General features: G+C 44.6%; 1 protein-coding gene across 1 annotated transcript; it reads right to left on the reverse strand.

The window, feature by feature from the left end:
* Positions 1–3,901: 3,901 nt before the first annotated feature.
* On the reverse strand, positions 3,902–22,213 carry LOC121296798 (transient receptor potential cation channel subfamily V member 4-like). The gene is made up of 16 exons (XM_041222607.1): positions 21,979–22,213; positions 17,460–17,849; positions 15,614–15,789; positions 15,078–15,230; positions 12,335–12,475; positions 10,766–11,064; positions 10,384–10,563; positions 10,118–10,276; positions 9,629–9,721; positions 9,432–9,505; positions 9,145–9,310; positions 8,991–9,057; positions 8,356–8,663; positions 7,642–7,769; positions 7,221–7,342; positions 3,902–6,911 (listed from the first exon to the last, which is right to left on the reverse strand). The coding sequence occupies exons 2-16, from the start codon at positions 17,810–17,812 to the stop codon at positions 6,829–6,831; spliced, it is 2,502 nt and encodes an 833-aa protein (XP_041078541.1). The 5' UTR covers positions 17,813–17,849; positions 21,979–22,213; the 3' UTR covers positions 3,902–6,828.
* Between the last annotated feature and the right edge of the window lie 68 nt (positions 22,214–22,281).

A 22,281-nucleotide genomic window follows, 5' to 3' on the forward strand; every position in this document is an offset into this window, starting at 1 on the left:
GCTTTGTGAATGGCAAGGATCCATGGAATTGTAGGAGCGTGGTGGCATTTGTCTCCACAGTTAAGGAAGGTGAGTAGCTCTGTGCTTACCCAGTTACAAACTCCAGCACTGACAGGTCTATCCTGGCCAGAGCTAGTACTGTACTTTTTGCTGTTTTTCAATTAAATATTTAAAAGGAACTTGTTTCACCTTTTGTTTTTTGGTTTTTTTTTAAGAAATGAACATTTGCCACGTGCTTCATGTTCCTGTACCGCGGCCCAGGCAGACCCCCTTGTGCTGATTATTAGTTCCATTTAAAGGTGAAACTACTTCCATAGTAAATATTTAGTTTTAGGCTGTCCCTTGTAGGCAAAATTCTTGTCTTGCACACCTTGCCCATTCTAAAGTCAGTTTATTGCTGTGGGATCAATCCATGCACGATCCCAAGACGGCTGCTGTATACTGCTGTTCAATTTAAACAAATATAGTGCAGCGTCCAGATCCAGACCGCACAGATAGTAAAAGGGACAGCTCAGTGGATTGCTCTATACATAAATGTGTCTCGGGTTGTGCATCATATACATGCTGTTGTACAAGTGCATTGATTCGGTCTGGGAGAAGAAGGATCTCATTAATGCACTGTAGGCATGAAACCACCAATTTGATTGTGGAGCACTTGTGTTCTGCAGAGCGTGGAGGAGATACCTTCTCTGATTTAGTGCCGACTGGGATTAGGAAAAATGGCATTCACTGGACCGAATCCTTGGGAACCTTTTCCCCGAGATTGGCAGAGATTAAAGAGAGGCTGAGATAAGGGTTTAGCTTCAGATTAAGTCCTTTTCATGCTAAACCTACAGGCTGGCCAGATGAGTTCCCTGGTAAGAGCCAAACCCTGGGTAGAAAAACAAGCCACTTCAGAGCAGATGTGCCTCGTCTCCATGTATCCTGGATCAAAGCAGTACAATATGTACATCTGGAACCTGTCCATATTATACAGGGTCAGTAATGTACAAACTGGGAGAACTGTATAGCCTGCTATCATCAGTAACTCAGATTGTGGGTGAAGCAGTGTTGCAGCTAGATTGCAGTCTTAACTACACCAACATCTTCTCATGGGTTTGCTCACAGGCACAAATGGGCTTTGAAGCATAAATGCATTTCTTATTAGCAGAACTCATTCAGCTGAAAGCAGCTCTGAATCTCTGGCAATTTTGCAATAAATCAACACTCAATCGCTTTGCTAGGCATCCATTGAGCTGTCCTTTTTACTATCTGGAGGTGTTTAACTGCTTTGAACCATGTCTTGTGTTCTGTAGGAGCTGCCGTGTTTGTGTGTCGGGAACGCTTCTGTGGCCTTCTTCAGTGAGTCCCTCTGGATTCAGGTAAGGATCATGGGCAGTATTAATCCCCCATGAACTCTATAGGGAAATAATAATAATAATAATTCTAGCATTCAGCTACAAAGCCATGCATTGAACTGACCAAAGACGGCCAGTTTAACCATTCCTTCTTGCAGCTGCATTGTCAGTTGATTCTACTTTTCCTGCTGTTGGTTTATTTCTTCAGAATTTGCCTTTGCTTCAATATGCTTACCCTCTTTGACTTGACAAATTGATCTCTAGGGTCTTTATAGAGCTCAGCGGTTACACATTTTAACAGCAGCAGTTTCACAGAGAGCGGACCTCTGTCTCCAGCGCGCACACACACACACACACACACACACACACACACACGTCTTTGATCCGAATGAACAGTGAATGAAATGTCTGAAGGCAGACGGGAGAGCGGTTCACACAGCGCCCTCGTTCTAGTGATCAGCCGATTGACTCGTTTGTCAAGCATGTCCCACTTGAGTGCAGTATTTCAGCAGTGAGTATGAAACTCTCTGGAGTACCTGCCCTGGGGGGAGATTTATTTTGACACTGCCTCCTGAAAGAAAGAGCAAGAGAGAGAAACAAACAGGGGGACTGAAAGATGCTCCCTTTTTATAACCTTAGTTTATCATTCATGTAAAAATACACCTGGCTTTCGTTGTTATAGTATATTTCTGAAGTCTTTTGAGATGATATGCGCAAGATCAGTTGGCCCATTTTATGCTTGTTACTTTTTAACCCCATTTTCTCCAAGGTGTCCTCTTTTAATAGAATGACCTCTCTCTTGTTAAACCAGCACAGTCTATTTGTTATTCTCAAAAGGATCACAGCAACCAAAGTGATTGCAATTTCATAAAGAGAAGTCACATTATTTCTTTGAAATGGGAGGTTATTGGAGGCTGGTAATTAGCGCTGGGCACTAATTCAAGCATGAGCATGAAGAAGTTAGGCTTCAGTGGTTACAAAATTCTCCATCCTTACTTGACTACTAATTGCATTGAAATCCACCAAGATGCAGCGGTGTTGTGAGCACACATCTGTTGGTCATTCGCTAACAATGCACATGGGGTAAAGGTTAAAGAATCAGACACACTCACCCCATTAATTAGCCAGTCATGTTTTTCTTGTCTTTTTTCATTTTATTTCAAGTTAGTTCTTTTAAAAGCAGGATATTTTAACAAAATATACCATCATACAATGGACCATTTGAAATATGATGCTAATCTAATATAGCAGGTTTTATATATCAATACTCCTGATGGGCTATGACTGTAGCAGGAGAGGCCATGAACGCAGGTCGGATACCGTGATGCATGAAACCCTGGTTCTTTGCTTATCGTTTTAAGCTCATGATGAAATGTACTGGACCTGTACAGATCCTTTTTAAACACAGCCACACAGTACTAGAACAACACGATCCAGGAGCAGTCATTTAATGGGCGAGCAACGGCAGTGTCTTCCAATGGACTGCAGTGCAAACAGAATACTGTTTGCATCCCCTTTTAAGGTGTTTTTGTTTGCCTTAACATTGGTTAGCATTGGGAACTCCAGTGCAGATCCCAGAAAGCCTGTACGGCTCCCGGCTCCCCTCTCCCCTCTCCCCTCTCCCCTCTCCCCTCTCCCCGTTCGTGCAGTCCCAGGTGCTCTCACATCTTGTATAAAGCAGTGCGCGGGAGGATGACTCTGGAGTCATTAACGGACTGACGGCGACGGGCTTGCGTGTTTTTTTTTTCACTCCGATTCTATTGTCAGCTCAGGTGGAATCTCAGCGGACAGGATTCCTTCCATCAGAAGACCCTGGGGGCAACCTTCCAGGCTTTAAATAAACCAGAAGCCTTATTTACTGAGAGAAACACTGTTCAGATTTGTGAAAATCCCAATGATAAAACACCAGAACGTTTTCTACGGCTTGCTGTATCAGTCCAGTCCTTGAGGTCTGGAATCATGCACCTGTGCTCTACAGGTAAATGCTGTTTTATTATAAAGCAACACTACAAAAGATGAAACCGTAGAAGGAAGTAACAGCTCTTTAATGAGTTTACTCAAAGGAAACACAATGCTCTGTGTGGCTTTACCTCGGGGTTGACGCCTGGAAGTCAACCTGATTAATACAGCATGCCTACAGGCTTGGCAAGTCCAGCTATTCCAGCGCAGCTAGCCAGGCTGGGGAGGCCAGGGTTCCTCTGTGGACTGGGCTACCAAACCAGCAACTTCCGAGAACAGACACCAAATGAAATGTAGGACACGCCAGAATAGAGGAAGGACAGTTAAAAATACAGAACCCGATTGCTTTTCTATAGAGACGTGTGAAGTAATTTCAAAACACTTATTTTACTGCTTCGTTATTATTTATTTATTTATTAAATAGTAATTTTTTTTTTTTAAGTATATATATTTTTTTAAACTTCATTATTCAGAGGATTGTAGGTAATACTTTGATTTGAAGTAAATGATACTAGTATTTGTGAATTTCTTTAATAAATTAAAGTCATTTTGTGTAATTTTTAATAACTATTTAGTAAAAGCGAATGAAAGTGTATTTGTCAGTTCAGACAGGTGCTGTAGTTTTCCTGGCTGCTGTCATGCAAGTCGTTGTTGACTCACATACTGGTATCTGTACACATAAAACCTTTTCAGTGTTTGTGTTGGACAGATTTTAATATTTTATAGTATGGGGGGGTGGGGGCAGTGAGTGAGGCAGGAGTTAGAAGCCCTGGGTTTAGATCCCAGCTTCATTAATAATCCATTTCTAGCTGTTCTTTCATTCCTTGTACTGCCTTTTCCGCTGTGCCACGATTCCGAACTGCAGCTCGGACAGGCACTGACGTTGCACACCGCTTGCAGCACAAGTGGTGGCACTAGTTTACAGCTTCTGAATCACACCAAACTGTTTCGCTTTTAAACAGCATTGATAATTCCACAGCAACCTTAAAGAGACGCTGTAGGGTGTTAAACTCAGCTGCTACATGCACTCTTCCAAGAGCACAAAGTTTAATCTGGAGCTTAGTCACCGATTGCAAACCTGATATTCAGTCCACCAGAGGGGACACTGAGATATTATCAACATCCTGTTAAACTTGGGGCCTTGGGTACATTAGATAAGAAATATATATTGGCCTGTATGGTCCTGATTTTTTTCAATTAAAAGTTATGAGATTTGTATATGTGCAACGGTGACCACACACTACAAGCGAGCATTGTAAAGCAGCCTCATCGCTGGAATCGTTCTAGAGCTTTTGATCTCTTCTCAACAATGCCGCAGGTGTCAAAATCTGCAACGACACTGCATCGCCCCACACTGAGCGTTAAAACATACATTCTCTTCAATTGATAATAACGTGGTCAAGTGTGAGTGTTTTAAAAACCGTTTGGATTGAGTCAGACTTGCTGACTGTGACAAATCGCTGCCCGGTCCTGTCCTACTTAGCTGAGCAGGTTGGTGGGAGGATTGTCAGCAGCTAGGTGCTCATTGCATGATAAACCGCAGGGATTATTGTCCTAGTTTAACTTCAGCAAAGAGGCTTAACCTCTCTGACAAGGTGGCAAGAGATTCCTCGTGTCCTTGAGATGCAAAATCTTGAGGAGAGAGTGGCATTAGGTCTATCAACAAAAACGCTATCCTTTCCTCATTATTTTTTTGTTTACCAATTTGCCCCTTGATGTAAAGTGATGACTTAACCACTCTGCACATCTCAGGAGGGTCTTGGGACCATCTTAAAGTGAATGCAATAAAATACAGCATAGACAGTAACTTCCATGAATGAATAGCTTGCCAACAGACAGGACCAGTTGCTATTTTAAAATGTTCTTTATCTCAGTCTCCATTCTGGCGCCAATGTTTAGCACAGACAATGTGACAAAAACAAAATAAATCTCAAATACATTGATTGAGGTCTCCACTGTACAAGGCAGTTTTATCCCTTTAAAGGTTTCCCCATAGTGAAAGTGTAGTGAAGTCTGGTAAAGCACAGGTAAGCACTGTGAAGCATGTTAATAAACAGGGCAAGCGCAGTGTAATCATGGGGAAAAATGCAACCATGCAGGGCAAAATTGTATAAAAACAAGTTTAAAAAAGAGCCCCATACATTAAAACTACAACAGTTCTCTACCAGAATGGAAACATGCAATATGAAACTTAATGCTAGTAGAGTGCTACCAGTATAAAAATCTCTATATAAATATGACATACGGGTATCCTTTGAGGTATATTTTCAACAGCAATTATCTAGACCACTGTAACTTTACACAAGGGCTGGATTGCACAGAACCATTACCTCCCTCTAGGGATGAGATCGCAGTACTTGGATTGTAAAGCTTGAAGTTGGGGTCCTAATGTTGAAAACCCATTCAAGCCAGTACAGGGGGGTGCATTAATATACAGTACAAATACTCGTCAAAAAAGATGTGCAGCATGCTGTTGAATGACAAGCATTTTTTACAGGTTTTGTACAGTATGTTTGTTGAATCCAAATTTGTGAATCAATAAATCTGGTAAAGTACAAAATGCACAATTACATAACATCCCTGAATTGGCTTTTAAACTGCCCTTCTGTGCGCATGCATTTTAGGATTCATAAATAACCCCTGTGGTGCTTCTGATAAAATCAGGCAGTGTTTCTATAAATCCAGATTAACAGGTGATTAAATACCCCTCAGACTTGGGGGAATTCCATTACATTGCATGTGTTATACTGCCCCCCAGTGGCAGATAACTGTTAACACACACACTGACATTTTCTGCATTCTACACAAGCAAGAACTGACTTAAAAGCTGGGGCAGTTCTTGAAATCCAAATTGACCTCAGAGTTTTTGCAATAATGTATTCCTGGAATACATTATTTTACTTTCTTGTTTTCTTTGAACACCACAGGGGAGGTAAAGAAAATGCCTAATTACTCTCAATAAAAGACACTCATAAGACACACTGTCTGTTTTGGTGATAGTGACCTAGTTAATCGAATCCCTGCGCAACATAAAAACACAAACATTTACCTCGGATTTAATTACTCGGCTTTTATACACACACAGTATCTTATTTATTTTACCAGGTAAACCCTTATAATGATTTAACCAGGGAACCTGGAGTGCTTACGTTTGTACCTGCAATAAAAGGTAAATGTGAGACGCAGCTGTGGTTGTCTGCTCAAGTGGAGGAGCGATAGCAGAACAGGACACCTGTACATTGCCTGTCATTGGTGTAAAAAGATACAATAAAAATGCAAAACATTAAAAAAAAAAAAACACTTAAAAATTGATCAGTTGATCCTACAGGTCAGTTCTTTTTAAAACAAGACAAAATAAAACTGGCTTCTGTGCAAATCTGCAGTGTCACACCAAGCAGCCAGAGCCCCTTCCTGAGTCCCTGTGAGGGAGGGGCAGTGGTTGGTGTGGCTGGGGAGCAGTGTGTTTTATACCTTGGTGTCGTCTCTTCTCCAGGTGTCTAGTTTTCCGGTTGCCCTGAAGCAAGGGGTCCCGCTAGTACATCTCCACCACCGCCTCCTCCGAGCGAGGGCTCTTGTGCAGCTCCACCGCGCGTGGGATCACCGAGGACCAGCGGTCTGAAACAGAGGGGAGGAAAAATTCAGAGGAATATGTGAAGGGTCACCCCCGAGCACAAGCAAAACAGAGAGAGAGTAATAGACAGGGAGGTAGGAGTTATGCTTGTGTAGTTGTGGATGCCACTCTCGCCTCTCCTTGGGCACCACACACCAGTATGAGAGATATTGTGTAAAAGAACAACAGCCAGTATGAGCTGGTCTGGGTTCTCCTCAGGCCCTTCACATTGCTGTCTGTGTCTCTGTCACAGTGGGCTTGTTTGTAGTGCTTATGGAATCAACATTATAAACAAGCGTGTGTGTGTGTCTCACCTCTGCGGAGACCCCTCACACTGGTCGGCATGCCATCGTACTGGTACGTCTCGTTCTTCCCTGGGTCCTCATTGATGATGCCAAGGTTCTGGTTCCAGTGAGACCAGTTCACCTCATCCACCCTGGCACAGGACAACACGGGAGCCGTTAGCATACGACCAGGCTGCAACTCTGCTCTCGATAAACCTCTAGGGCAAATGCTACCCAAATCCAATCCATTTCAGCATTCCTATCTAGTATTAATATTCAATTCACAGTGTCCCACATTCCTTATATGTTTTCCATTTATTTGCATGGAAGTAGATAGAAGTCAGCTGTTTAAGGACACTCTGCTTGTAAATGATAGATCAGTGTTTACATGCTTAAGGCAAATACCAAACAAAAAAAAACCCAGGTAGGCCTCCCTGCACACTGTTCCTACCTGAAGCACCATCTTCGGTCGGGGGTCCCGTCGAAGCCCTTGCCCACCGTGACCATCTCTCCCGAGCGGAACGTCTTCCGCAGACACACTGGGAAGGAGCGCTCGATGTCCAGGATGGTCGTGGCCCACTGCGGGAGGGACAAGGAGACCGACGTGAACACAGAGGGGTAACGATTTGCAATGGATCGCTGAATCGTGATCCTTTCTTTACAGGATAGAAATCATATTACATAGCTCATTGTAGTTCAGCAAAACGGTTCTTCAATGAAGAATAAGGTGTGTTTTACAGTTGGTATGTGGATACGTACTCCCTCTGTCCCATTTAAATTGTGTCTTAACAAAATCCATCATTAAATGATTATGATCATTATGAAATGATTAAATGATCTTCTCATGCATCATACAAGTAGCCAATCGGAGCCATCGCATGTATCGCGATACACATATCACAACCTGTATCGTGACAGTGTGCCGTTACCCCCTAGACATGAGCACAGGGTAAGAGATTTATAGACAGAGAGAGAGAGAATTCGCCCCATGGTAGGAGAGTAGAAGGTACATACACAGGGTATTTGTACTAGGCAAGTATACCAGTATTGTTTGCAAAAACACACTGCCCCTGCTATGGCACTAAAGGCAATTCTAGGTTTTAGAGGTTCCCTCTTAATGCAAACTGAAAGATAGTGACAGCAGCACAATATGCTGCATCTGCACCTGGAGCTTCCAGATCTTCTTGCTCTCCTTGGACACCTTTCCCACCGTCTCCCCCATCAGAGCGATCAACATGTTGAGCAGCAGCACGAAGGTGAGGATGATGTAGGTGACAAGCAGGGTGAGGAAGACCGTGGGGTACTGGGTGCTGTTGATCATGTCCAGGTCGCCCATGCCGATGGTCAGCTGGAAGAGGTCCAGCAGGAAGGTGCTGAAGGTGGTGTTGTCACGGCACAGGGGGTACGTGGGGCACTCTCCCTCGGGGCAGGGCGTGTCAGAGCTGGGGCACACATTCAGAAGGGATACCAGGGCTGGGGGAGGGAGCAACATTTCAATATCTCAATCTATTACTGGGTCAGTCCAGTTCAAGCTGGCCATGGGGGTGGGGGGGGTTTGCTGGACCCCTTGCACCAGTGACTTGTATCAACGTATTTATTTTTTTGGGAAAGCCCTTGATACCATCACGTGTATAGGGATAGGTCAAATGATTAAAAAAATTGACCTTTTTTTAATCACCTGATGAAGTTCTCAACTTGTGATCTCACAGTTCCTCTGTGGCTAGTTCCTAATCCCTACACCCTTTTCTCCATCACATGGAGTTTATGTGCCATCATGAAGGAAACACAGGGGGCTCTTACCTGAAGCGTATCCGATCATGAAGAGCAAGTAGACCAGCAGGAACCGGAAGAGGTCCTTAAAGAGAATCTGAAATGCGGAGAAGAAGGGATGGGATTATTTGGGAGCAGTGCAAGGCTGTTGGGTCTGGAAGCTCTCCTCCTCCCTGCACCTCACCTTCTGCAGCATGATGCTGTAGGTCCCGGTGAGTTTCAGTCCTCTAGTGAAGTAGAGTGTGTTCATCCAGCCCAGCACCAGCGCCATTGCCATCACAGACACATAGGCATTGATCCCAGACAGGTAGAGCGCTGCCGTCACTAGCACCAGCACAGAGTAGATAAAACTGGAACAAGCAGCACAGGGGAGCACATAATCAAGGGGGGGAGGGGGAGAGTTCTTAGCAACTCCATCTACCCTGTAGTAGCTGGAGGGAAACAGATAGATACACCCAACCAGTTCCTTACTAAAGCAGCTGAAAGGACCCGTCCATAAACAAGGAGCTGACCCCCGGACACTTCTTGAGGAACAGATCTTTAATCTAGAGAGAGAGAGATAGGGGACACCATACAGAGACAAGGTTACAAATCAGTTTATTTTACATACAGGGCAAAAGAAATGTGTGTGTTCTATAGAAAAAGAATCCTGTGTGCGAGAGACTCACGTTGGTGAGGAAGAAGAAGACTCCAGTGAACAGGGTGATGCACTCTCCCGCCAGGCGCAGGTAGTCTGTGCTGCTCTGGTACTGGTAGGGGGGCTGGGGAGGGAGAGAGGACTGCTGCGGTTAGGAGAGGGGGGGGGGGGGGGTCGGGGTCTGCACGTACTAACAAGCCTTGTATTTAGGGCATGCTGCAGACATGATGCATGGTGCAAAAATCTCACACTGCCAACGTCAACACAAACAAATTAGGGGAGAAAACTAGACCACTTTCACACACATAGCCAACACACAAAAGCAGTGCTAAAACATTTGGGCACTCTTATTAATCGAGTGTTTCAACTTATTTTGCGTTTTGTTTTTTTCCCATTTTGCGCGATAGCTTTTATACATTGTGGTTTATGGACGTCTGCTCTTCCAAGCTAGATAAAACATGTTGCTCCCAGTGTCAATATAAAGTAAAGTCTTCAGGACCGCAGCACTCTTGTTACTCACCTTTCCCTCCGAGGGTCGGTAGTACGCAACAAGAGTAAAGATCACCATGGAAACCAGGTAGGACACCACGCTGATGTAGAAGGTGACAGCGCCAAACTTCCGCCACTTATCCCTCAGGAGCTCATTGATTGGCTCCACTGCCAACATCTCGTGACGGTTCTGATAAAAACAATACAGCTGTGAGTGTAATGCCCACCAGAGGTCACTGTTCTTCATGGAAGTGCAGTATTTATGACAGCAAAACAATTGCACTCTCTCACACACACCTCGACGCGGCTGTTGTAGACCAGGATCTCCAGCACAGACACCTCCTCCCCACAGGTGTCCAGCGAGGAGAGATCATACAGGGAGGAGTAGACCGGTCCGTACGCCCAGTCCTTGAACTTCCTGGAGAGGTGCCGAGCGCTCTCGTCCGTGATCTCCCGTCGGATGATGTGCTGGAACACCTGTCGAGTAACCACAGGCATGAGGGGAGCTCAGTCTTAGTTATTATGTATACTGTCTGGAAGGGCTGTACCATGTACCCCACCCCCAATTCCATCTTCTAACATCCATCTTATACACCCATCATGCACATCTTACCTAAATACAAGCCCTGATCATGTCTCTTCCCCCTCCTCACTCTCGTTCCCCACCCCAGCCTCTCACCCCGATCTTGCCCAGCCTGGCTGCCATCATGAGTGGGGACATGCCGTAGTTGTTGAGCACGGTCTCCAGGTTGCAGTCTGGGTAGAGCTTGGCGCACTTGATGAGCAGCAGGTCGTACATCTTGGTGAGGAAGCGCGTGTTCTCCCGCGTGTTGTCAGCGATATGCACCAGAGCGTGCAGCACCGTGTTCCCGCGGGAGTCCTGCCGCCGCAGGTCCGCCTTCTTGTGTGCGTTCTGGACCAGGTAGTGGACCATGTCAGGCTGGTTAGTGCAGGCCGCCAGGGATAGAGGAAGCTCACCTGCACACAAAGCATTGAGACGCATGCACAGGCAGGGGGTTAAACAACCTGCTTAAACTACTTTTTTATTTCCAGCTTTCAATATTTCATGCATGAAAGGCTTAAAGCAAATATTACATAATAAAAGGCGTTGCTGGCAGGTCCCACGTTCTGAGTGTGTCTCTGCATGTTAAAGACCTAATTTCCACCTCCACTGTAATTCTGTTCCGTTGAGAGACCACTTACTTCCTTAATTCGCACCTACAGAATTAGAACCTAATCTCTGGTGCTGCTGGTTAACAGAACAGCAGATTTAATGAAAGAGAAAAGGCCTCCAACTGCCTTGCTGAGCCCGTTGCTATGACAACAGGTTACGAGTTCCAGTGATTTGTGCACACTTAATTTTGAGAACTAATTTGTTTAAAATTACATTTTCTCTGTTGCCAAGTTCTAATTTCGCAAAACGTTTGCGATGCCTGGTTTAAATATGTAGTTGCCATTTGCCTGTTCTAATTGGGTGATGCTAGTGTGGTTGCAGTTTTGCAGGATTGCAGGAGAGGGTGCTGCTGAGCTTTCTACAGAACTGTCTTGTATAAAACAGGAGGAGTCTCAACCAACCAGCTCCTTTAAAAAAACGACCCATTTTCCATATACATTTAATAGTGTTCTGTACAGAAGCACCTTTTAGAGTTATACGAGTCTGCCAGGTGGGTTTGTTTGACCCAAATGTTTTTTCCTTGTTTTTATTTCAGAAATAAAAACCAACATTGGACCTCTTTAGCTACCCATTTACTTTCCCCTCGCCTTTGAAAGAATAAAGCGCTTTTTACACCTCTTGCTGTCTGCCAAGTTCTCAACGTCTCAGTTTACAATGCGGGTCTCATGAGTCTCCTCATTTCACCATGGCAACCGGCCTAGTTAACCAACCACTGCTCCTCACCACCCTCAGCTCACTGACTCTTGTGGCACAGCTCGAAGAAATCTCCTTGTTTGGAACATGGATTCTATAGGAGGAGTTCTGGTGGTCTCAGCAGTGGTCTATAATACCAAAAACAACTACAACCCATCACAGCTAACAAAGAAAACAAGCACATCTACATTAACACATTTATTAATTCTAAATGTTTCAATCTATTCTACCTGATTTTCAGTAGGTGGAGCTCTGCTACTGGTTGCTATTGAAGCTGAAGGAGGTGAGGAGACTTTCTCCAAGGTCGCTGAAATAAAACAGCAGCAAAAATACTGTTTACAGACACAAAATAAAAGGCCGTCACTGTGAAGATTCACGCACCGAAGTAGAAGTATCCACCCTCGTCCTTGGGCTGGAAGAAGCGTCCCCTGGCCTGCGCGTGAACGTCAGCCCCCTTTTCCACCAGCAGCTCCACGTACTGCTTGCAGCGTCTCTCGATGGCAATGTGGAGAGCGGTCTGACCTGGGGGGTAAAGCACGGCGAAGCATGAGGACGAGCCAGCACCCAGCCAGCAATGAGGGCTACTGCTGTGCAGCCTCCCAGCAACACAGAAACCAGACCTGTTTCTTTAGGAATATATTCAAACAGGTTGCTTGTATTATACTTTCCTGTTTTGTTTCTTGTAATTTATTTTAAAGCATCGATGAATACATAGATAGATAAAATATATGTTGTGTTTTATTTAACACAAACATTTTCTCAGCTGTCTACCCTGTATCTCAATATTGAGTACTAAAAGATTCTCAGCTATTGTGCATAATCCCCCTCCCTAATAAAGAGCAAACACACCCCGATAACAGCTGCCTAGCACTAAAAGTAGTCTACTGGCATTGTAATGTAAAATAATAATAATAATAGCAGCAGCGAGTACTGAGGTAGCACTGCATGTAATGTTTGGAAGGGTTTCCTCCCTGTCCCAAAACCTCTCAATCAAGTTAACCCAACTGGCAAGGAGAAGCTGGAGTTTATTCCATCAGAGCCACGCTGCATCTGTTCTGCATGCACTAGGAGGTAATGACTCCCAATTTGGTGCTGCGAGTGCCCAACGTTTTTACCACTGCAATTTCAGGAGAGCCGCATAAAAGTCCGGATTGAGAAGCAGAGGGAGCAGACACACCCAGAGCAGGTCTTTAATTTACTGGCTAGAAATAAACTGGTGGTCTTGTTTACTGGCATGAGGCTTTTCTGAGGAAGCAGAGAATGTTAGAACTTACCTACCTCTTTAACCAGGCTTGCGCCATCAACAGGGTTTTCAACACACGCATCCATTACATGCCTTGCCATGAATTCACAATTCTTTTACTTCGCACTTCCACACTGTTGCCATGGTGTACCACAGCCCAGTTTTCTAAGGCACTGTATCTCATTGAAAGCCAGCTTCAGCAGAGACTATCCAACGGTCAGTGTTCTTATTTCAGAGCCAGACGCAGCTGCAGTCAATGCTGTGGTGGGCAGGGCCACAGATGTGTGCATTCCCCTGAGTATCACAGACTAAATAGTTACAAATTTTCTAAATAAGATACGCATTTGTTTCTTTGCAAGACTTGAAATTCTATGCAGGCAGAGCTGTTGCATTGCGATTCGAGGGGGGGGTTTAGGTGTCCACAGGTTCAAAGGTGCATAATTGTGCGAGACATCTTTAATTGAAAGGCTGGTTCCCGCAGGTAGTGGCTGGGGGAAGGAAGCTGGGGTTCCCTGAGCAGCAGTTTGTAGCATTCCTAATCCAGTCTGAGTGATGCTGACAGATCATGATCTTCAAAGTCATTCATCTTTGTTTTCTTTCCCAAACCATGGAGGATTCAAAGAGAAGTTGAATACAGATCGCCAGCCGCTTCCCCCCAGCGTGTCAAAACCTGTGATAGCACCTGTGTGTGCTTGAAGGCGCTTGCTGGAAATCTGCTTATAGCAGACAGACTGCTTCAACAAGTCAGTCATTTCATTTTGCATAGGCGTCAAGTCATTTTTGCATATATTTGGTTTCGTTTTAACCTTGAAAACTTTCTCTGCGTAATACAAACAGTCTGGGGATCCTTGCTACGTGTTTTTATTTTGCAACCCCGTGTTACAGCAGAGCTTACAGATGCTGCCCCACAGGAGCATGTCTGTTCGCGTCTGTTCAAGGTGCGAGTGCCTGCAGCTGCAATACAATTGCATGAAGCTGTGGAAGACTGTAGCAAACAGACCAGTACAATACATTGAAATTGTTGCTTTAAAAGAAGAAATAAACAGCTCATATGCATTTTAATGGCATTTTTGTACTGTGCTGTATGCCTGAATAACTATGACATCTACTGCAAAATATACTTTGCTTAAGAAACTAGAATGTGCGTGTCAGTGTGTGTGTGTTTTGGGCGGCGGGGGTGATATTCTGTGATCACTACCAATCTCTACTGATCTCAAGTCTGCACAGGGAGCTGTGGCAAGAGCTAGGCTAAAATGATCCCTATCCATGGATGTGTCCGCATGTGTTTCAATCCTGAGACATGCCAAGCCTGCACTATACAATAGAAGAGACTGTAGTGCTCTCACTCTCAATGATAGCCCTATAGGACACATGCACGCCTTCAAAAAAAAGTGTTGCTGTGCTTGGCCACTATACACTGTTCCCTCACTCTGAAGAATAGTTTTAATGCATGAAATAGGGGTTGAGCAGGGGATTTGGAATAGGCTTTTCATTATAGAGGAAGTAGCATCAGCTGTCATTTAAATTTACTCCTGCAGTTTAAAGGTCAGGTTTCGCTGTACCGATGGACATTAGTGAAGGTGACGGACAGGGAGGGACAGAAGACTACCAGCCAGACCACATAAGGAACAGTTTGTCAGGCAACTTTCAGAGTTAGATCAGGGATGGAAATAAGGCCCCCCCCCCCCCACCCCCCACCCCCCCTTGCATAGCAGTTTGATCCATTCCTGGTTTCGCTATGAAATTAATAAGACACACCTAATCAAGCTCATAGTAAAACCTGGAATAGGTGAAACTGCTATGCAACAGGATTCTTACTTCCCTCCCGAGGTGGTTCAACAAGCAGCAAGTTCAAATCATGTTGCCGAGCCCCCTGCTCACCCCGGTAGTAGAGATCTCTGAAGGGGGTGTTGATGAACTCTCGCAGGTTGCCCGTTTTCTCGGCAATTTCCACCAGCAGAGGGATGGTGTCATTGCAGCCACCGTAGAGGTTGAGCAGGGCTTTGGGTAGGCAGGTCTTCCCAGTCGAGGGCTCTGAGGGGAGAGAGCGGAGTGGCATGGAAACAGCTTGCTGTTATTTCTCACACACTCTCTCTGAGTCCAGCACACACAGGAGGGGAGTACATTGAGCAGAAAGATTTATTTACTGTCTCCTAAATCCATGAAGGCTGGACATTCCTCGCATACTTCAAGACGAAAGCTATCTGCTGTAAACTTCACTAGATTTTTGTATCGTTCCTCTGAGGCCCAGTTGATCGTGTGACACGTCACACATGGCCTGGCTCTGAGTTTACCTCGTAAAGCAATTCTCATTCTCTGATGATTACCACACCCTTGTCCCTCCCTTAGGTCCTTTCCTCTTAAGGGAACTAGCCTTGAACTAATTGTCCCTTCTTCGATACGGCCTCAGGCCTCACCTCTGAACTCCTCGTCAGTCAGTCGTTTCTTGTGTGCCAGCAGGAAGGGAAGCAGCCCCTGCAGGTCGGAGGAGTCTCCCCGTGACACCGCGTCGAAGAGCAGCAAGCGCGTAAACACCTTGAGCACCAGAGGGGGGTCCGGGGCAGGACCCTTAATACTGGAGACATTGCGCTTACTGAGGAGAGAGAGAGAGAGAGAGAGAGAGAGAGAGAGAGAGAGAGAGAGAGAGAGAGAGAGAGAGAGAGAGAGAGAGGTTAACCTTCTGCACCTCTGTGCATTTCTCTTACTGCTTCTGTTAGAATTGCTGTGGTGTTTTTTAATCTGGCTCATATACTAGACTGGCAGATCTGGAGAGTACAAGGCACTGCACCACTTTGCCTTCCTGCCGTATTTCCATTTGGCATGGACCGCCTTGCTAAAGTTCCAGACCTGGTCCAGTGCACTTCTGAAGCAAGCCCCTTGCTATAATGCAGCTTTCCAATGTGGGTGCATGTGCTGGCAGTATGCCCGCTTTCTTGTGCTCTGCTTCATGAAACATTTACAGTTTAAAACTAACTGTTCTCTGGGAATTAACGAAACTGCCTCAGGGAGAAACCGCAACAAAAGGGATTTTTGTCCGAGCGTGCTTGTGCAACAATCAGGGACCAAGGAAAATGATCTTGTTCATTAAATTGGAAGAGACTGGTCTCAGGTAAGGATATCTGCACTTTTGAGACGATCCCTAACAGAGGGTCTTCAGCTGCACAGTGGAGTTTACGTCACCCATGCACTGCGTGTGTTCTTCTCGTCATTTTTGGTTTGTTCGTCAGATATATTAAATTTATGTTTATTTCAGTTTTGTGGAAGACACATGGTTATTAATGAAACTGTCAGAGGAATACCTGAACTATGCCAATCAGACTCACACTGGAAATACCACTCTGACAGAAAAACCTACAAATAATAATAATAAAACAACAAGACCCAGTACTCTGGCCTTCCTCTCTGAAAGCTGCCTATTCATAAGGGAGTGAACAGGAAAGTTGTTAGTGCTCAGTAGAGGCCCTGTTCAAAAAGATCCCGCCCTGACCTGGAACTAAGCTTTAAAAAACACAGACAGCCCCATAAATAGACCTCACTTCATGAAATGAAAGAGGTTTCTATCAGCCAAGCTAGACAACCATACAGCAACTCCCCACCCCAACCCAAACCATTACCTCACTTGAGGGTGGGGGGAGTTACAGTAGCTTGTCAGTCTCACTAACTTTTTTTTTTTTTGTGCAATACCTATACCTCAATCTCCAACACAGAGTAATACGTTTAGCTTGTGCCACTATGAAAGTTTGTTTACACTTAGGAGGAATTTGGATTTATGACATGAACGAATAGTCTTCATTTACTGTTCGATACCTAACTTCTCAACCACTACTGATCCATGAACCACTAATAAAAACAAATAAATCAATGAAAATTAGACGCCTCTGTATTTCTACCAGACCAGTCAAACCTGGTAGCATTCATAACACCTTTATGAGGCTTCAGAACTGTGTGTAGAACCCTTCAGAATCACTGCACAAAACCAATTTATTATACTTGTGCCATTTTTCAATCACGGTCCTGCAGGGCCATTCCACTCCAGGTTTAACAGGTAAAATGATAGAATTAACTATGTCAGGGTCTGGATGGAGGTTTGATTGGTTCAACTGAGAAAAAGGTTGGAACAAAGACCAGGAGTGGAAGGGCCAGATTTGGACGCCCTGTTACAAGGGACGTAGTTGCATGTAGTTCTAGTGTTACTGTGCATATGAATGCCACAGAGTGTCCCGGGCAGGGAGAGGAACCCGACAGGAGCTTCAGAGCACTCACTCGCGCAGCAGCTTTTTCCTCTGGCGCTTGTTGGCGTTGGGTTGCCGGTAGGTGCCATAGTCGAACAGGGAATCCATGGGGGCTTTCTTGGGCGCAGGGGCCACTGGCGACTCGTAGGACTCCAGCAGGTCCTTGGGGTTGGAGATGCCCTTCTTGAAGGCGTCCTGGAAGCGGATTCGTAGGTTCTGCCGGGTCTCTCCGGGGCGGGGCTGAGGCAAGGGGGCGCTCTCCTCCCCCTCAAAGAGATTGGCCAGGGAGGACAGAGGGAACGAGGAGTCGTTCTCAGGCTGGGGGTCCCCTGCGTCCCCAGAACCCGAGCCCGCGACATTAGGGTGTTCTTCCGGGTCAGTCATAGTCACGCGGTGGAACCCCAAAATGTTGGTGACGGGTCTGTAAAAAAGGTCAGGCATATTATATTGCAGGTCAGGTATATTATGTAAAGGACAAAACTGCATATATGCCACCAATGCAAAGCTTTAGCAGAATCTATTGTTTATGAACAGACCTGCTTTACTCCTTGAATATGACAGTAAACAAAAGGTATGAAGCGACACCAGCTACCAACAACATGCAATTATCCTACTGACTCCCATCGCATAGCAGTTTCATCCATTCCTGGTTTTACTATGAGTTTAATAAGACACACCCGAGCTTGTTACCTATACACTGTGGCTAATGAAGCTGGTAGTAAAACCTGCATTGCTAAAACTGCAATGCAATAGGAGTCTTATTTCCATCACTGCTACTGCATGTACAGAACTGTATACCGTACACACATAGAACAGATGAAGCTGGGTATCTCAGGCATTTAATAAAAACACACATTGCAAGTAACTGAATTTAAAAAAAAAGTGTGTATCATCATTCAGACAGACACTTTTTGTACAGATGCCTTCTGTTATTTTGCTCCGAGTCCATTTTGCTGAATCCACCTTGTCTTAGAGATTTTCCATCATCAAAGCACAGTAAACGCCATCCATGCAAACAGTTTGCAGACGCAATCTAGCATGCATTCAAGCTCTGCGGATTTTCACCTTTCAGCATCTTTCCAGGTCTGGCAGCTCTAGTGCTGTGGTCAGGCAGGCCAGCTATTTCTACAACAGAGCAAGCTTTTAATCTGTCTTACAAATATAGCGGCGATGCCAGGCTGTGTAATTCAGCAGAGCCCTGCACAGCGAGTCTCTCCTGAGAGGAGGGAAGGAACCCTGCACACACATGTTCAAATCCTCTCGGAGCCAGAGGTTCAGAAACAGACATCAGGATCCATGATTACAGGTCAGCCGTTTCGAAAGACTACGATTGAAACATGTCTTTATAAAAAGATAGCTATGTGTTGAAGACGGTTGACTTACTGCAAGGCTACTAACAAACGTTTTATTTTGCTTGCATGTACACATTCCTGGGTAATTACAAAGACAAACTACTGAAAGAAAACAATAAACAGAGCTGAAGGAGGCAGTACTGTAAACCCGTCTACTGTGCCACAGAAAGCAATTTGAGACCGGTTTGCGTCTAGCATTTAAAAAAAATAAATAAATCAAATCTCTTTGATAAGGGAAATTTACCAAATGAACGTCCAAATGCATGTGGGGATCAAACCCCAGACTGCAGCAGTATGTATGTGGGTCAGCAAGCACAGTGTACCTTTGCCTGCAGACTGATGGATCTATATCCAATGCACTCCACTGGCTCACAGATGTGCAAGCAGAGAGTCTACTAGAGTCTAGTCCTGAAAACATCAGTACAGGAGATTCTAAATCTGTGACACGCTAGATACCCAGTGTACGGACCTTGCATTTCATCTTGTAATTACAGAGTGAAAAGTAGCAGTTCTCCACACTTTAAAACGCTGTGGTTTAAGCAGAGAGTACACGCCCAAGCCTGACTCTGTAAGCTTTCAGCCTCTGACTCCATGGCAACCCAGCCTTGACCACACCCTGCCAAAAGGGGCGGGGCAGACCTAGCCCCAGTCTTTCATTTTAATTTTATATGTAGATGGTGGTTGGGTTCTTACCCCTGAAAAAGGACACCACAAGTGCAGGGGAGTCTTAAATTAGATAGTGGGTGTTCAAACTGACTAGAGTCTGAGACTGTGTTTGCACACCCCTACGAGACAACAATTGAACTGTAATTGAAGGACGTGCATTTCTAGGTAGGGGGTTAGCTAGACAAGGATTTTTTTTATGTTTTGCTTGAATAAGTATTTAGTCAGGACGTCGTATTTTGGTTTAATGTCTCATCCAAAGGAACAGATGTAATTTAAAATCAGTGAAATCAAAACAGCAATGTAGTTTGGTCCGATTTAATTGGCCGACAGACCAGGTCAATCTAGTCTATCCCACCCAGTTCCTTCTGACCCACTAGATTAAACAGGAAGCCTTTTCATTTCATCAGTCTACTGTTTTTCCAAGGAAACGCCGCAGAAGAAACTCCCTCCAATCAAAGCACAAACATATTCAAACACATCTATTTGAGCTGTTAAACTTGTACAGTACACGTTTCTGATTTTAGATTTGTGCTTGTAGGTCTGTAACAGTCTTGGGAAAATGCCATCCTGCGCCATAACATTTTAACAACAAATCCAATTTGAAATGAGGGCTGTCTCCCAGGCTCGCTCTCCCTGGGAAAGATATCTAATAAATAGTTCATGTAGCTCCTCTATTCAAGTCTCTATTTACTCTTTTCGAAGCGAAGGGGAAAATGGATCAAGATGCAGAGTAATTGAAACTGAAAGAGTTAAAACAGGGATCCTCACGGCTGTCTTATATGACATACTTACTAACTGTAGAGGCTTCCTATGGGATGGAGACCAACCCCTTTCAATGCAGTCTCATACAGTATATAGTGTACTTTACAGGGGACAACTTAAGAGGGGGCAAGGTCAAGATTTAAAATAAAAAAAGCAAAGTGATTTTTCAAGAATTCAATACGGAGTAAGACTTGCCAGAAAGTTGCTGACAGGTTTCTATAACTAGGAGGAAATCCACATGGAAAATTTCACAATAGTAGAAATGAAAACTTCAGAATACCCAAGAGCCCATTTGTGAATTAATAGATTTAAACAGAAATAAACGAGTGGTGTTACCATGGTGTCAGAAGCCTAGAAGTACCTCCACTGTGTGTTTTCCCTTAAACACGCTGAAACGTTGGGAAGTCGGCTCTTTTGAGCAAAAACAGTGTATCCTGCATTGAGGTACGGGCTTCCAGTACATGAGGTTCATTAGGACATGTGCAGTGGATGCAGGGTGACCAGGGCAGAGAGAGATAGTGGGGTATCTGTATATTCCTGTAAAATGGTCTGTACACAAACAAACTGGACAGCAAATCACCGTCATCGCGAAGGTTCGTTTCACTCGAGTTTTTGAAAGTTCACTCCGCATGCCCACACTCCTTTGCTCTTAACTGCAGTTCTGCTCTTGTGTCTTCATCACACAGGGTCTATTTCGGTCATGTTTTCTCATTCTGTGACATGTGGTAACGGAAATATGTGATCGGATCATTCTGAGCCAGCAGTTGGCGTTCACTCAACTCTTGTCATTGTCTACAATCTTCAGCAGCTTGTAGAACTTGCAGCTACAGAATAAACTTGAACGCACACACACACACACACACACAAAACATCCACAACGTAGACCGAGTTAGTTTGAGTTTAATTGTATATTCGTTATAAGCAGACCTCACAGTGGCGGAGTGAAAAGCGCCAGGTCGCCGGCGGACCATATAACGTGTTCTAGTTACCACTGACTGTAAACAAAAGGCTAAATTGGAAGAAGTATTGTTTGTATTTGTTCAATCAGTTTAGTGAGTCTGATCTATTGGACTTCTCTGTATTATGCTAGGAGTGTAAATAGACAACAATCTGAAATAGGAGATCCCTTTAACAGTGCTTGAAGAAACATTAACACCCAGGCTGAAGCCAGGAGTTCAGAACAGCACACTGTGGAAACACACATCTTACAAAGAATACATTCATAGCAATCGACGTTTAAACAGAACAAGAATGAAAACACTATTGAGACACCAGCAGCAGTTGAGTAGTTAATTATTAAAGTCTCTAGAATTAATTGACAGTTATGCATTCAGTGAACTGGGGTTAAACTGGCGTGTAACGGTCCAGAAAGCAGTTGCGCATTTTCAGGACACCTGGTCTTCAGACTTAAATAGGATTCTGTTCCCTTCGCAAGGGCCACGAACTTTCCACCAGTGACAACGCGTTGAAGGAAGATCCGTATTTCTGAACATTGATACCATGAACTGTACTGAGATCAATATCACTCTCACATGAGACACTAAAATACAGTAACCTTGCATGTCTTAAAACAAAGTGCACGGGCTCAGCACTACCACGAAATACCGGTTCTCAAATGATGCGGGTAGGCAAACCTATTGAATCCCATGTATTGCGCAGCCCTTTACGATACACCTACTTTCAAACTGAATGAAAACCTCACGAATTTCCCAGTTTAAAAATATCCGCCACGTAAACCACACGAGCTATTAATGAGAAGGACGTCCTTACCTGAATCCAGTGAAAGAATCCTTTGACAAAGTTCTGCACAGAAACCAAGAAAGCTCTACCTTCCAAATCTTTTTGCTTTCCACTTAAAGCAATCGAGAACATAAACCCGGTTTAGTTTTAGTCCAGGACATAACCAGGTCCTTTGAGGGCTCAGCTCAGACTGGAGTCATTTGCTGTGATTTGTTTTACTTGCAAAACTTTCTTGCACCGGCTCACACGCACCTCGCTTCCTGAATATGTTTCTCCCTTCCTCGCTGAATGAAAAACAGCATCCAGCCTTTCCCTTTACACCCGTAAAGCTGC

This window comes from Polyodon spathula, chromosome 22 (assembly GCF_017654505.1).
Source record: "Polyodon spathula isolate WHYD16114869_AA chromosome 22, ASM1765450v1, whole genome shotgun sequence".
In the NCBI taxonomy this organism is placed as follows: Eukaryota; Metazoa; Chordata; class Actinopteri; order Acipenseriformes; family Polyodontidae; genus Polyodon; species Polyodon spathula.

Coding starts and splice junctions, on each gene's coding strand:
- LOC121296798 (XM_041222607.1), bottom strand. CDS start 17,812: ATGACTGACCCGGAAGAACACCCTAATGTCGCGGGCTCGGGTTCTGGG. Junction 15,790..17,459: donor AGGAAAAAGCTGCTGCGCGA/GTGAGTGCTCTG, acceptor CTCTCTCCTCAG/TAAGCGCAATGTCTCCAGTA. Junction 10,277..10,383: donor TCTACAACAGCCGCGTCGAG/GTGTGTGTGAGA, acceptor TGTTTTTATCAG/AACCGTCACGAGATGTTGGC.